At 34.5% G+C, this 16851-nt stretch overlaps 1 protein-coding gene across 8 annotated transcripts in view; it reads left to right on the forward strand.

The window, feature by feature from the left end:
• Positions 1-16851, forward strand: part of LOC103092739 (protein adenylyltransferase SelO-like) — a 55577-nt gene that overhangs the window by 9414 nt on the left and 29312 nt on the right. For 7 of the 8 annotated variants that reach the window (XR_008912419.1, XR_001625165.2, XM_016426337.2 and 4 more), the window contains exons 3-12: positions 502-630; positions 3821-3885; positions 3972-4028; positions 4106-4207; positions 4934-5001; positions 6481-6568; positions 8702-8771; positions 10068-10140; positions 13950-14033; positions 16174-16303. Coding sequence is in view for 6 of the 8 variants with exons in the window: in XM_016426337.2 (XP_016281823.2) it covers positions 502-630; positions 3821-3885; positions 3972-4028; positions 4106-4207; positions 4934-5001; positions 6481-6568; positions 8702-8771; positions 10068-10140; positions 13950-14033; positions 16174-16303 (866 nt within the window). In the remaining 2 variants the exon portion in view is untranslated. The remainder of the gene's footprint in view (positions 1-501; positions 631-3820; positions 3886-3971; positions 4029-4105; positions 4208-4933; positions 5002-6480; positions 6569-8701; positions 8772-10067; positions 10141-13949; positions 14034-16173; positions 16304-16851) is intronic. The other variant, XM_007504843.3, reaches the window with a different exon arrangement.

Consider the following 16851-nt stretch of genomic DNA (forward strand, 5'->3'; position numbering starts at 1 on the left):
CCCTTTCTCCTTTTTTAAAAATCTCTTTGAGATACAGACCCAAGTAATAGTATCATAGAATCAAAGAGTATGCACAGTTCTATAGCCCTTTGAGCATTGTTCCAAATTGCCCTCCAGAATGATTGGTTCAATTCACAACTCCATCAACAATGCATTGGTGTCCCAATTTTGCCATAGCTCCTCCAACATTTATCACTTTCCTTTACTGTCAAATTGACCAATCTGATAGGTGTGAGGTGGTATGTCATAGTTTTAATTTGCATTTCTCTAACCAAGAGTGATTTAGAACATTTTTTCATATGATTATTGGTAATTTTGATTTCTTCATTTAAAAACTGATTGTTCATATCTTTTGGCCATTTGTCATTTGGGCAATGAATTGTGTATTTGTTTATAATGATTGTTTATTTTCCTTTTGTTTTCCTTGTCATCAGTACTCTATTAGAAAAGTAGCACAAGGCCTATTTAAATTCTCTTAAAGTGTGTTTTTTTTTTTTTCAGAATGTTCTGGAAGATATTTTGGACCTTGATCTTTCTGTTTCAAAAACTAATTACTTTATTCAGCTTGTAAGTGGTGAAAAGATAGTATCTGGCTCTATTCCATTGGCTCATAGATATGGAGGCCATCAGGTAAAGCTAATGTTGCTTCTCTAATATGGAAATGTAAACATTTTGTAAAGATACATTTAAGTTGGGAAGCTGTCGTTCATCAGTTTCCTTGGTCCAGAGTATTGAGAATTCAACAAGATCATTTTAGAATGTTAGGACCATAGGCTAATTAAAGTATTACTATATATCATCAGATATAGTATAATAGTTTTTTTATTTGAAAATTTTTATTTAATTAGTTGATTTAGAATATTTTTCCATGGTTACATGATTCATGTTCTTTCCCTTCTCTCCTCCCACCCTGCTCCCATAGCCAATGAGCAATTCAACTGGGTTTTACATGTGTCATTGATCAAGGTTTATTGCAATATTATTAATATTTGCATTAGGGTGATCATTTAGAGTCTACATCCCCAATCATATCCCCATTGAACCCTGTGATCAAGCAGTTGTTTTTTTTTTCTGTTTCTTTTCTGTTTCTACTCCCACAGTTCTTTCTCTGAATGTGGATAGCGCTCTTTCTTATAAGTCCCTCAGAATTGTTCTGGATCATTACATTGCTGCTAGAAGAGAAGCTCATTGTATTCGATTATGCCATAGTGTATCTGTTTCTGTGTATAAGGTTCTCCTGGTTCTGCTCCTTTCACTCTGCATCCATTCCTGGAGGTTGTTTCAGTTCTCATGGAATTCCTCTAATTCATTATTACTTTGGGCTCAATAGTATTCCATCACCAACATATACCATAATTTGTTCAGCCATTCCCCAATTGAAGGGCATCCCTCATTTTCCAAAAAGAGTGCAGCTATGAATATTTTTGTACAAGTCTTTTTCCTTATTATCTCTTTGGGGTTTAAACCCAGCAGTGCTGTGGCTGGATCAAAGGGCAGACTGTCTTTTAGCACCCGGTGGTCTTAGTTCCAAATTGCCTTCCATAATGGTTGGATCAATTCACAACTCCACCAGTAGTGCATTAGTGTCCCAATTTTGCCACATCCCCATCAACATTTATTATTTTCCTTTGCTTTCATGTTAGCCAATGTGCTGGGTGTGAAGTGGTACCCTATAGTTGTTTTGATTTACATTTCTCTAATTACAAGAGATTTAGAACACTTTTTAATGTGTTTATTGATAGTTTTGATTTCTTTATCTGAAAATTGCCTATTCATGTCCCTTTCCCACTTGTCAATTGGAGAATGGCTTGATTTTTTGGACAATTGATTTAGCTCCTTATATATTTGAGTAATTAGACCTTTGTCAGAAGTTTTTGTTAGAAAGTTTTCCCCCCTCAATTTATTGCTTCCCTTCTAATTTTGGTTGCATTGGTTTTGTTTATACAAACCTTTTTTAATGTAATCAAAATTATTTATTTTACATTAAAAAAAATTTTCCTAACTCTTCCTTTGTCTTGAAATCTTTCCTTTCCCAAAGATCTGAGAAGTATACTATTCTGTATTCACCTAATTTACTTAGAATTTCCTTCTTTATATTTGAGTCATTCACCCATTCTGAGTTTATCTTGGTGTAGGGTGTGAGATGTTGATCTAAACCTAATCTCTCTCATACTATTTTCTAGTTTTCCTAGCAGTTTTTGTCAAATAGTGGATTTTTATCCCCAAAGCATGACTCTTTGGGTTTATTATACATTATCTTGCTGAGGTACATTTTCCCCATGTCTATTCCATTGATTTACCCTTCTGTCTCTTAGCCATTTTATTGTTTTGATGACCAGTGCTCACAGTACATTTTAAGATCTGGTACTGCTAGGCCCCCCTCCAAATTTTTTCATTTTTTCCTTGATATTCTTGATCTTATAATAGTTATTTTTATACTATTTTCTAGGTCCTAAATCATCACAATGGAGCCATGGAAGGAGTGGTTATGAGAATATGAGATCTTTGTGAATTGTTTATCCTTTTGAGATAATTAAGAAAGAGTGTATCTCTATGGAGGCTTGTGTATTATTATTGTATTCTAAGGCAATGCATATTGGGCCCTGAAGGCCCCTTTTGGGTAATTTTTCTTCCCCTTGGGGCAAATTGGCCTTATATATAGCAGTACATTGAGGTCTGGTATCACTACTTTGCCTCAACTTGCTGGGTGCAGATGCAGGCTTTGGGTCTTTTGCTGTTTAAGGATCAGCTCCATGGTCTTCTGTACCCTTTTGATGGATTTATACATGTACTCCTTTGGGGACCAATGGGTCTTTGTCTTTGACAACTCTAAATCCTCAGAGGGCTTGACAGAACTTTGCTCTTGGGCAAATCACTTCTCCCTTTATCATGTGTCAGTTTCCATATCTATTGAATGAGTTGGTTGAACTAGGTGACCTCTAAGGTCCCTTCCAGCTCTTAAATTTATTATCCTATGATCTTTATGACCCCCAGGTTCAAGGAGATCAGGTCTGTGCCATTTCAAAGGTGATATTTAGTCTCCTCTGACTCTAGATCGCCTTCCATTATGGAATATTGCCTCCCTAATAGATATTGTGGAAGGCCTTAGGTTTAGTATTACAATAAGGCATGAGATTTTTGCCTGTGATGAACCTATCTTAAAATCCACTAACATGTGGATCCATGTCAAATATTTTCTAAGAATGATATCCTTATTTTCCTCGACTATGTTCTCCTTAATTCCTCTTTCTAGTCCATCTGTCTTACATTTTATTATTATTATTAATAACATTATTCCACTTTTAGCTAGTTTCTTGTAGTATACTTAATATCTTTCTCAGAAAACCCTTAGTACAAATATTTAAATCCATTTTAGAGATCAGCAAATGAGGCTCATTGGCCTACGTACAGCAAATCACATAACTAATAAGTATCAAAGCAAGGACGCGACTCATGTCTTCTAACTCCACATTTAGAAATGCTATACTGCACTTGAGTTTTGTATCTCCCTGTTTCCATCATTGTTTTCACTCCGAGTTTCATATTTATAATTTCTTCTGACTGCTGCCATGTTGTGTGGAGATCCTCCTAATGTATTGTCCATTTCAATGTTTTTCAGAAGGATATTATAAGATGACCATGCAACTAAAAATTAGCTGAAAATGTTTTACATTTTCCTCATTTTTGGCCAAACCACTCATTATTATAACTATAGCATTACTTGATATCTAATATCCTTTTCAAGCAACCAATAATTTTAAGAAATGAATTCTTAAGAGATGTAATAAAAAGACTTTAATATTTTAATTTTTTTTCTAAGTTTGGGATCTGGGCAGATCAACTTGGGGATGGAAGAGCCCATATTATTGGAATATACACAAACAGGTATCAAATGTTTTCTAGAAAAAAAAAGTTTTTCATTCCTTTGGGTAAGAAGAGGACATTCTAATATGTTGATATTCTTTTGGAAGGTATGGTGAAAAGTGGGAACTCCAGTTAAAAGGCTCCGGAAAGACCCCATACTCACGGTAGAGTTTCATGCTTTTGAATCATGTAGGTAGGATGTAATGCATCTAAAATTTTAAATAATTTTTCTTTTAATCAGTAGAAATGGTGATGGCAGAGCTGTGCTCCGTTCCTCGGTCAGAGAATTTTTGGCTAGTGAGGCCTTGCATTACCTTGGTATTCCAACTAGCAGAGCTTTAAGGTAGCCCCATTTTCCCTTATGTAACATGATTATGAAACGTAACTTTTAAGAAAAGATGATGTACCCCTAGAAATGCTTAAGTGAATGTCAATATAACTAACCATGATTGTCATATTCTCTGCAAAGGGATGTTAGAAGTTTAACAAGATTTTTTTGTTAGAAACCTTTTAGAATTTCCACTATTTCTGATAAAGAACTAAGTTGTCTATATTGCTCAAAATTATAGTTAAAACATTTCATCATTTTGCTTGCTTCTTCAATTAGTAGCATGGCTGCAGCTGAGTTGTCATGATAAAAAATAATTTTAAAAAACACATCATCACAGATCAGCAGGGTACTATGTGCTATTTTTATTACTAAGCAACATTTTAGCTTATGGGCCAGTTTCCTATTTTATGTCATTTTCCTTCTTATATCTTGAACAATTGGTTTGTCAATGTGAAGAGTAAAGAACAAAGTAACTTTTTTTAGCTAACATGTGTTTGGTTTACTTGTAAATATGACCACTGACAAATATTGTTTACTTATAAATATGACTTCTGTAACTATAAGCAAGCATTTTACTGAAAAAGATAATTCTGGGGCCTATAAATTTTCCATAATTTATAGTATAAAGAGATTCTATTTAAATAGAAGAGATCTATTTTTATGAATTTAGAATATTTATTAATGAAAATACATTTTTTAAAAAGCTCTATATCAATTCCTTGATTATTTCTCTTTTAGTCTGGTGGTAAGTGATGATGATGTGTGGAGAGATCCCTTCTATAATGGAAATATACAGAAAGAAAGAGGTAATGATACCATTTGAAAAACATTTTTCGAAAATTAAGGCCAAGTTTTACAAAGGCAAAATACACTGAATCACATAGTTGTACATCTCTAATAATTATATGGCATAAAGATGAATTGTTGCTATCCCGTGAGCAGAAAAGATCTTTTTGCAGATGAGCATTTGTAAACCTTAAAATTTCTTGTCTTATGAATGTTGGAAATTCTCTCTCTCTCTCTCTCTCTCTCTCTCTCTCTCTCTCTCTCTCTCTCTCTCTCTCTCTCTCTCTCTCTCTCTAATACCTTTCTTCCTCCTGTTTGTAATTAAACTCCATAAAAGGTTGATTGCTGACTTGAGTTTTCATTTAGGAATTACATAGCTGAATTCCTTGGCAACCTTAAATTAATATATATCAGTCTTGTAAAGTGATTTCCTTGTCACACATTCTAGGTCTTTTGAAGTATCTTTTGTTAAAGAGACAGGCAATAGTATAATTTATTTTAGAAAGATTTTCAACAAAATAGGGGAAAGAACAGATTACCAGGATAAAAGCAGTTAAATGAAAATAATAGGTAAACCCAGGACCATAAATTTGTCAGTTTTCCTTTTCACATTGCAGATAACTCTTATTTGGTGTTTTGCTGGTAGCTGGTTATGTAACAGTTAAATTTGTTTCTCTACTAAAAGTATTATTTTTTAGAGGTTTATTAAAGATTATTCGAAATCAAAGATACAAATGAATAAGCCACATTTCTAGGGCTGATAAGCCCATTCAATTTCACTTACTCTACATCTTGAGAGATGTGTGTGCTTAGAAGCGGAAGCAGTGATACCAAGTAGACAGTACAGTCAGTTTAAATACCAATTTTGTTCTCAGCCCAGGTGGGGATCTCAGGTGAGATTGTAGGGCATTCTGGGAAGTGCCAAGGACTTCTGGGGATTGAAGTCTGGGGTTCAAATCTCCATTTTTACAGTTGCTACCTATTATTTTCTGATAAAATCAGGTCTCGTGTCTGTATGCATGAATATAAGGTAGTGGTAGTGGGGATAATTAAAAAAAACAGTGGATAAGCTTCTGCTTTCTCTTATTAGACAATAGCTAACATTTATATAGTGCTTTAAGATTTACAAAATTGTAAGAAATGCCAGAGGGAATGGGTATCCCACCTTTTAGGGTGCTGCCCTGTAGGAAAGTCAATTGGCCTTGATATTATAGAGGTGAGATTCCTTAGCAGGTTGCAGGTGTCCCAGAATCAGAATTTTCTGTAAATCTCATTGAGTAAGGGTCACAGCAGTGAGAAAATTCTACCAGGCCTTGTGCTGTGTTGATCTACAGGCAAATAATCAGCTGCTTGCTTTAGAAGAAATATTTTTCAGATGAATTGTACTATTAAAATTTTCTCATGAAAATAATTTTATTTTAGAAAAATTCACATGATCTCCATGTTTATTTTATTCACATTAAAATGGTTTTCTAATTTTTAAAATATTTCTATTTAAGGTGCAGTAGTTCTACGCATTGCAAAATCATGGTTTCGCATTGGATCATTAGAAATTTTGGCTCATTATGGTGAATTGGATTTATTAAGGTTAATAAGTTATCTTCATAATATGGTAAAAGATATTTTAACATATATATAATTTATTATATGCTAGTAAAGGTATTTTGTTTTCTTGTGAGGGGAAAAAAACATTAATGATAAATATTTTTACTGAATGGTTGTTTTGTATCCAGCACTGCATTAGGCACTGTGAAAAGTAAGGCAGTCTAGCCAGGCCTGCATATCTTACATTCTTGGGTGACCTCTAGCTGAAACTGAAGCCCTAGGTGTACCCAACCTTGTATAATTTGGGGAACAGCACTTTAACATCTCCCTCTGTCTTTGGCAAAAGCCAAAGAATTTAGCTCATTTACCCCCATGCCTAGTTTCTTCTAGGATATCAGCACTTGGCTCCAGTTTCACCAGTTCTTAACTCTTTAGCTTCTACACAAACTCTCGAACTAACCATATCCTCCCCATAGGATTGGCTTTATTTTACCTGATACCTGAAGGCACATAAGAAAAGTCTCATGTTGAATCTCATGACAGTCAAAGCAACATTTTTTCTTTCTTTCATTTCCCCCAGAGACTTGTTTAGTCTTCCTGACCTAGAGCAAGCATTACCTTGTGGTTTAGGTTTTTTTCTAGAGGAAAAAACTGGGGGTCCGTAGAGGTGGCTTCTTCCCATTGCTGCTACACTTGTCTCAAAGCAATAGTAGAGGATGCGGCCTGGATTTGCTTTACCATCTGGTGGCTCTGCCCCATAATGTTCATTGGTTCTGGCTTTTGCTTCTTCCTGGAACTCTTCTATTTGATCCAGGAATTTGTCATTGCGGAGGAACTCCCCTTCAGTATCCAGGAGATTTGGTTTTGGAATTCCTTCTCTTGTGTAGGAATTCATCTATCGCTTCACAACTCTGACTCTACTACTTCCATTTTGTATTCTTGCAGCTTCTACCTTTTCCTGTTCAGATACTATTCTGTGATGATGGTTTTCTCGCCTGTGATGGGGGCATATGGTTCTTTGGAAGAGTGTAACAGAGCAGCAGTCTCAGGTGGTAGCCCCTCTTTTACCTTGAAGAAGCTTGCCAGTTGCTTATGCCTTTCGAGGCATGTGGAATCTTCAACTGTATCAGTTCCTGTGGAAAATGCTGGAAAGTAGAGGAAAGTTGTTTTAAACATCTGTAGAGCTAATCTTCTGTACTTAGTACTAGACTTCTGTTCTAGTCTTTTATTCAGCAGTTTTCTATTAGGTTAAAAATATATTGTTAGCCTAACTGCTTGCACAGGAGTTGAAGATTCTTTTATCTTTTTTTGTTTTGACCTACACACAAGCTAAATTTTGTCTAGGGGAAACTATTTTAGTGTAGAATCCTGGTTTCCCAGTTCTTAGTTGACTGCTCTTTCTGCTGATTTCTGTGTTTCTCCATTGAGTAGATTGGAACCTTATCTGAGAGGCCTTGGGAATGACAAGATTAGCATTTTATGATTTGGGGGGCAGGTAATGAGGAGTCATTTCAATAAGGCAAGATCTGAGAGGAACTTAATGAGTTCTTAGAAACTTAGTTACATTTAAGGAAGGTAGAAGTATCTCCTTTGGTGTAAGAGCAAAAGGTTCAGATACATTTTATTTTTTCTATCATTTAAACTTGGCTAATGCATTCTGTGATTGATGAAAGTGGTTTTCAAGAAAGGCTCCATTTACATCAAATATTTATAGCATCACTTTATGTGGTAGCAAAGAATTAAAATAGTTTCCCGTTACTTGGGGAATGGCTAAACACATTTTGGTACATGACTGTGATAAAATGTGACTGTGGTATATGATGACTACAGATAAACAGGGGGAAAGACTTAGATAAATGTGTAAAGTGAAGTAAGCAGAACCAAGAAGGTGATAGACACAGTGATTATAATCCCCCTACTCCTGTGTGGAAAGAATAGGAATATGTGTCTTCTGATGTGCAACACTGCATATGATGTCAGTTCTTTTAATGTATTGGTGATTTTATTGAAATTTTCTTTACTTTTTCTTTTCTTTTAAAAAATCATTGTTCTAAAGGATGGCAGAGAGGAAGGAGGGAGAAATAGGGATATCTATATTAAAAAAGAAAAAGGGGTTGAGTAGTCTAATATTTTATTCTCCAGAGAAATTGCTTGAATAATTTTTTTTCCTTCTAGGAAGTTATTAAACTTTGTCATACAGGAACATTTTCCAGCAATCAATGTGAAGGATCCTAATAGATACTTGGTAAGCTTTCAAAGGAGGAAACTGTTTTCTTTTTACCTGTCTAGTGTTTTGCACATTGGACATTATGCACTGAGTAAACAAAAGATATTATGTTGCTTTTTGAGATCTCTAGGGCACAGATCTCTGTTTTTTAGTATGAGATTGTAGACAGACAAGTCAGCCCCAAAAGTATCTAGAAATGGAAGGAAAATCCATAGTTTTAATCTATAGTTAAGTAATTTTGAATAGATTTTGAATGTTTAGAAAATTGGGCATTTATTCTCTTCTATTAAAGTTGATGTGATGCAGAGTTTCTTTTCATTTAGGAGTTTTTCTATTCATATGTTTTCTGAAAAAATATCCGTATATATGTTGTAGTCTCTCCATTCATATAGAAATTAATTCATTTTTCAAAATAATTTAAATGTGATAAAGAATGCATCATTTGTATTGTTTTATATGTTTTTACGGGGTAAGGGGAGGCAGAAGAATTATACTTTCAGGATTGGGAAAGAAGAGATTTGGATTCTTTGACTTTTCTGCTAATTAGATCTTAGGCAAGGTGCTTAATTTTTATAGGACTCAGTTTCCTCATTTGTAAAGTAAACAGATTTGAACTAGAAAGTTACTGGAAGTCCTTTCAGCATTAAACTTCTGTGATTATAAGATTGATATGACATGATAGACCTGGAAGTGAATATTCTATTTTGATCATGAATGGAAGATCTTAGAATTAGAAAGGACTTTGAAAGGTGTCATAATCTACATACCAGAAAGATGACAATTTATACTACAAGATTACCTTAGTTGAAGAAATTATTTTGTTTTATTTTTAAACCCTTACCTTCTGTCTTAGAATCAATACTGTGTATTGGTTGCAAAGCAGAAGAGTGGTGAGGGCTAGGCAGTGGGGCTTAAGTGACTTGCCCAGGGTCACACAGCTAGGAAGTATCTGAGGTAAGATTTGAACCCAGAACCTCCTGTGTCTGGGCCTAGCTCTCAGTCCATTGAGCCACCTAACTGTCCCCAGCTGAAGAAATTCTATAGTTTTTCTCTTGTTAAACCAAATTATAGTTTTATAACTCTTATTAACAGGAAACTTCCTTTTGACTGGAGTGAAAAGGGCTAAAGAGCAAATGGTTATCATAATTTCTATGGGCTCTTTATTTTGTCCTGGCTGAATAATTTCTTTTAAAAAAGTCTTTCCACTGAATTTTCTCCATTAGTAGAGAAGTGATATAGAAGTTTCTCATTGGTATAATTCATTATGGTACATATTATTGAATAGATCAAAAAGATTCTTATATTTGATTTCAGGATTTTTTCTCTGATGTGGTATCTGGGACAGCACATCTTATTGCCTCATGGATGTCTGTGGGTTTTGCTCATGGTAAGTTATCTAATAATTGCATCCTTCAGGTACTAAAATAGAATTATTTTGTTAAAGGAGTTCATATGATTGTCATTCATGTTTGTTGTTTTTACATTTTTCTGTTAATATACTATTCAAGGCTTTTAATGCACTAATCTTGACTGTTCTTTCCTTTATAGATTTTTCTCTCATTAGAAATATTGTGAACTAAACATTGTATGGAAGAAGAGAAAAACAATAGATGGCATGCTTTAAAATGTGTATCTTTATTTTATAGGGTGGGAATTTAAAAGCCAAAGCTTTCTAAATGAGTAGGAAAATAAGTTCTGCATTATTTATGGATTTTACTGTCTCTTTCCTAATACTGTAAATCAGATAGGACTGACTGCTTGGTAGTAATAATGATTATGTTACATTTGTGGATGAAAAAATGTTCTGTGGGAATCTGTACTCATGGTGTGTCATAGGGCCATGTATTTTGTCAGTGGCAGCAAGTTTGAGGAGAGAATCCTTTGTAATCTACTTCTATATAAAAAAATTTTTTTAAGCCATTACTTTCCATCTTGTGATCAATACTGTGTATTGGTTCCAATACAAAAGAGAGGTAATGGCTAGGCAGTGGGGGTTAAATGACTTGCCCTGGGGCACACAGCTAGGAAATGTCTTAGGCTACATTTGAACCCAGAACTTCCTGTCTGTGGGCCTTGTTCTCTATCCATCGAGCTACTTATATGTCCCTACTTATATAAAATTTTAATGCTGGAAAATAATATTAATCTAGTCTAATGCTCTTATTTCATAGGTAAGACAATTGAGACCCAGAGGACTTGCCTAAGGTTGCAAACTTAAAGTTATATATCAGAGCAAAGACTAGAATCCCAAGCTTTGTGACTTTGAGTTTGTTGCTCTACTTCCTCATTCCATTTTACCCCATAAGCTCAGTGCACATGCCTTACGTTTTGGCAATATATGTCCTTGGCCACAAGAGATGAGAGAATGGCTGCTTTAATACAAAAAAATTTTTTTCAGACCCTTACCTGCTATCTTAGTAACAACTCTTAGACAGAAGGGCAAGAGCTAGGCGATCAGGGTTAAATGATTCGTCCAGGTTTAAAGCTAAAAAGTGTCTGGGGCTAGATTTGAATACAGGACCTCCTGACTCCAGGCCTGGTGCTCTCTCCACTGTGCTACATATCTGCCACTTCAATACAGACTTATAGCTGCAACTGGAATAATTCATGGCCTTTGTATTAGTAATATCATAAAAGACAGAATGTGACTTTTGGAGAGATGCTATGCATCTCTGAATCAATCAGAAAGCATCATAAGCACCTACTGGGTGTTTGAGATACAAAGATAAAAAGGGGACAGTTCCTCCCTTTAAGGAACTTATATTCTATAGGGGGAAATGACATATTCTGAAATAATATATATAAAATAAACACCTGATAATTTGTGGGGGGAAACAGTCAAAGCTGGGGGCATGGGGAACAGTGAGAATAGTAAAGATCTCATATTAGGAGATAGCATTTGAGCTGGACTTTGAAGGAAACTAGAGGTTCTAGGAGTTAGAGCATTTCAGGCCTGTGAAAGGCCTTTGGGGATGGGAGATAGAGTGTCATGAGTGAACCTGAAGGCCATTTTAACTGGACCACAGAGTATGTGAAAGGAAGTAATGGATAATAAGCTTAAAAAGGTATGTTGGAGGCCAGTTATGAAGAGTTTTAAAAGCTATACTGAGGAGTTGTTTGTGGCCCTTGAGGTACTAGGGAGGTGGTAGAATTAATTGAGTAGGAGAGAGTGACATGGTGAGACTCTGTTTAGTAATATCACTTTGGAGGATGGATTGGAGTAGGGGGAAGTATGAGTTAGGGACACTAATTAGGAGGTTACTACAATATTCTGGGAGAGAGGTTAAGAACCTGAACTAGAATAGTGGCTATGGGACCGACTGATGTGAGAGGTATGGTGGCGGTAGAGTCAGCAAGACTTGGCAACTGAGGGGGCAGCTGGGTAGCTCAGTGGATTGAGAGCCAGGCCTAGAGATGCAAGGTCCTAGGTTCAAATCTGCCCTCAGACACTTCCCAGCTAGGCAAGTCACTTGACCCCCATTGCCTAGCCCTTACCACTCTTCTGCCTTGAAGCCAATACACGGTATTGACTCCAAGATGGAAGGTAGGGCTTAAAAACAAAACAAAACTTGGCAACTGATTGCATGATGGTTGTGAAGGACAAAGGGACAAAGAGAGCTCCAAGATAGATAGATGGATGGACAGATGGATAGACAGACAGACAGAAAGACAGACAGACAGATAGATAGATAGATAGATAGATAGATAGATAGATAGATAGTAGATAGAATGTTCATTTATTAAGCACTTTCTATGGGACAAGCATTGTAGATTCAAATACAGACAGGAAAGATAGTTCTTACCCACAAACACCTTACATTCTAATGGAATTTTAACCTTACATTCTAATGGAACCCATAAAGGAGAGCTGAAAAGTAGAGGGAGGAAAGGAGACATAAAGGAAGGAGGGAAAGTCCAGAAAGCTCTGAAAGATGGTCCAGGCTTGGTTAGTTAACAATCAGGAGGTTGGGCCTCATGGTAAAGGCTTCTTCAAGTTGAGAAAGTAACTGGTGAAGTTTTCCTTTCCCAATGCTACTGTCAATTTCTCTGGGAGAAGCACTAGAATTTTCCTTTAAGTTGCTCTATTGATACCAGTGCTCCTAAGAGAAAATATTAGATGTTATCCATAACAATCTTTAAGTCTCATGATGGCTGTCTGTTATGTTAAATACTTCTGAGTCATCTCCCTATTTTTATGAGAATATAAACTAATTTTAGTATTGATGTAATAGATAAAACAGGTCCAAGAAAGCATTTCTTCATAATTGGAGACTATTGCTATTTATAAGATATTCATCTTATAAAATGAAATTTGGTTAGTTATTTTAACCTTTCCATAAGTAGATATTTATCCATTTTAATTATAAATTTAAGGACTAGAATTTTTGTATGTGTGTGTGATGGTATAGTGAAAAAGGTTTTGGACTAAGAGACCTGAATTCTAGACCCTCTTATATTACTCTAGGCAAATCTTTTAATGTCTTTAGGCTTTAGTTTTCTCATCTGCAAAATAAAGAACTAAAAGTGATGATCTCTAAGGTTGTTTGGTGTTCTAAAATTCTGATTACATTATTTGAGGTGTGCATTTTATTTTATTTATGAGTTATAGAAAGTGTTTTAGTAATATTACTTAAGTATTAGGTCATTTTCTTACTTCTATGTGTTAAAATATCTTTCTTTGCTCCCTTCTAAGACATTTCTAATTACTTTCCTTATTCCAAATTAAATGGTATTCCTTTTTAACCAAGAAGAAATTCAGTAGCCATCTATTAAGTGTTGACTGTGTATAAATAAAACCAATGCTGGATTTCATGGAAGCAAAGAGAAGAGAAATAGAGGTGATGCCTCAGGGGCCAGAGTGGATCCTAATGATAGAATTTAGTTGAAACTCTGGTTTTCTTTGGCGTGGGTTTTGTCATGGGTTTTTTTGAAATCCTATTGTACATAAAACATAGATTAATAAATTTTAAAACATTTTTTTCCTTTAACTGTCTAAAGTTAACTATTATATTTGATCAATAATAAAAACCTACATATGAATATTTTAGTAAATTTCCATAATTAATATAGTTTGCATAAGCTTTTCCTCTCCATTCTTGATAAATTAGTAGAGTTCTATAAATCATATATGTGCACATAAATAAATTCTATAATCATACATTTTATAATTATTTTGAATTTCTCTCCCCATTTTAGGTGTTTGCAATACTGACAACTTCAGTTTGTTATCTATTACAATAGATTATGGTCCTTTTGGTTTTATGGAGTCCTATGATCCAAGTATGTTTTCTGTATTTAATTTCAATATAAAGTTGTTATCCCAGATTAATGATGAATAGAATACTGCTATTAATGTTTTGAAATATATTCAGACTTCATTTCTGCCTTTGACTTCCTTTGGTTATATGTCCAGTAGTGGGATGGTTCAAAGATAGTTCAAAGAGGATGGACAATTTTTTCACTTTCCTTGTATAATTTAAAAACTGATGTAAACAGAAATTGAATCATATCTTAGCCCTACCAACATCATATTCATGTGCCTGTCTTTCCACTCTGGAAAATTATTTGGAATTATATAAGAAAAAACACTAAATGATTCTTATCCTTTGCCCTAGAAAAAAAATTACAGGCAAACAGTCATAAAGACATTTTATATCTACATCTATATGCACATTCACCTCTATCTCACAATATATTCAGTTAACTCTAAAAATCCTATGTACACTAAGTACTGTTACTTCAACTTTTAGCTTAAAAATCAGATTAATTCAATATAATAAATAGATTATGTTATATATAATATACATTACAATTTTTCAAAAACATTTCTTTTTTTTTTTTCAAAGTGAGGTCACTTGACCTAGATGGTAGAGAGTTGAATAAGGAGTTGAAGAGACCCGAGTTCAAGTTCTGATTTAGAAAACTATTAATTAGGTCACTCTGGACAAGCCACTTATCCTTCAACACTCTATGCTCCAAGACTTCAAGTTACAGAGCAGCTCTAGATTTGCTTTGGAAAATTTCCTCTATCAATGAAATCACAAGTCTGATCCAAAAATATTTTTTCAAATATATGTAGGTGCTAAATAAGAAACTAAAAGGGGGCAGCAGGGTAGCTCAGTGGATTAAGAGCTAGTCCTAGAGACGGAAGGTCCTAGGTTCAAATCTGGCCTCAGCCACTTCCTAGCTGTGTGACCCTGGGCAAGTCACTTGACCCCCATTGCCTAGCCCTTACCACTCTTCTGCCTTGGAGCCAATACACAGTATTGACTCCAAGACGGAAGGTAAGGGTTTTAAAAAAAAAGAAACTAAAAGCATTACTGCATAGCAGCAGCTTTTGTCTTGTAATTTCTCATTCGAGGGGTACTAATAGCAGCACTACTAATGTGGGGGTCAGCAGAGTTTTTTGAATTAAACTAGATACTCAAACTGAAATACTGATTTTGTTTTTTAAAGCAATATGTGTTATAAATTTCTCTACTTTTGGGTCAGGGCACCATGCTTAAGTCCCTTTCCCCAAATCCTAGAGAAGTATTCCAATATATGTTTTTAGAGCCTACATATGTCCAGTAGTGGAAGATAAAATGGTCAATTCTTTAAACAAATAGTATATGAATATAATTTAATATTATTCTACAGGAAGAAATTATGACTGAGGAATTCAAAGAAGCATTATGTAAAACATGCTTTTGTATGAACTGAGGCAATGATATAAACAATATACCCAATAAGTATAGTGATTTTAGTGAAATGGTCATCAAAAAAGACCTCAGATTCTAACTAAGGTCTCAGAGCACACATAATAAAACATTTTCTCATAGTTGAGAGATGGGATTTCTAGAACAGAAAGTTTCATATGTTGCCATTTTCATATTCATATTGTATTTAATATATTTGTTTTCTATTCTCACAAGAGAGGGTTCAGTATGGATCATTTCCCCCTCAGAGTTCATTGTCTTATAAGTAAAACATAATTTTAAAATACAAAAATATTCTGAAAGAATAAGGGGAAAAATTATAAGACTCAGGGAAGATTTTAACATATACAATATTCACATAGGACAGTAATAAATGGAGAGGTTTGACCTTTGTTGGTAAAGAAAATACCTAGACTGATGAAATTAAAGTAAAAAAAATTCAAACAGTGGTCTTTAGCATCTTTATTTGTTTAGTATCTAAACAGGAAAATAGCTGTTATGATGATCTGGAAATTTGTAAATAAAAAGGTTCCTTTTAAGGTGACTACTAATGAATTCATGTTGCTGTAGTATAAATTCATATTCTTGTATTTGTATTAAGTCTGAATTAAGTGCTTGATGTAAGGATTTTTATTAATGTACTATATAAACATAGAAATGTTGATAGCAGATATTTTGTGTATTGACCCCATTGCAGATGTGTAATGTTTTGTTTGAAATAGATTTTGTACCAAATACATCTGATGACGAAAGGAGATATAAAATAGGAAACCAGGCCAATGTTGGGATGTTTAATTTGAACAAACTGTTACAAGTTTTAAACCTCTTATTGGATCCTAATCAAAAGCAGCTGTGAGTATTCTTTAACCACATCTTTCCATTTAAGAGATAAGAATTTCCATAAAGAACATATGTTTGGAAAAAGGAGAGGCCATGAGATTTCTTTTAATAATTAAAAAAAAGAAAGTCATAGTGGGGCAGCAGGGTAGCTCAGTGGATTGAGAGCCAGGCCTACAGACAGGAGGTCTTAGGTTCAAATCTGGCCTCAGACACTTCCCAGCTGTGTGACCCTGGGCAAATCACTTAACTCTCATTGCCTAGCCCTTATTGCCCTTCTGTCTTGGAATCAATACACAGTATTGATTCCAAGACGGAACATAAAGGTTTAAAAAAAAAGCCATATTATAGTTAGTTTCATAGCATTGTAACAAATTATATACATTGGCCTCAGAAAAAGGTTTTAAATTAGATACTGAAGTTTTATTTCTATGTAGAAAGAATAGAAATTATAAAATATTTTATTTCCTTAGAATATTATAAAATTTTAAATACTAAGATGTTATTGACTCCTTCAATGCAGAAACAAGTGGGGCTGAAGCATATAAATAAAGGAATAGCTT

The sequence above is a fragment of the Monodelphis domestica genome, chromosome 5 (assembly GCF_027887165.1).
Source record: "Monodelphis domestica isolate mMonDom1 chromosome 5, mMonDom1.pri, whole genome shotgun sequence".
Classification (NCBI taxonomy): Eukaryota; Metazoa; Chordata; class Mammalia; order Didelphimorphia; family Didelphidae; genus Monodelphis; species Monodelphis domestica.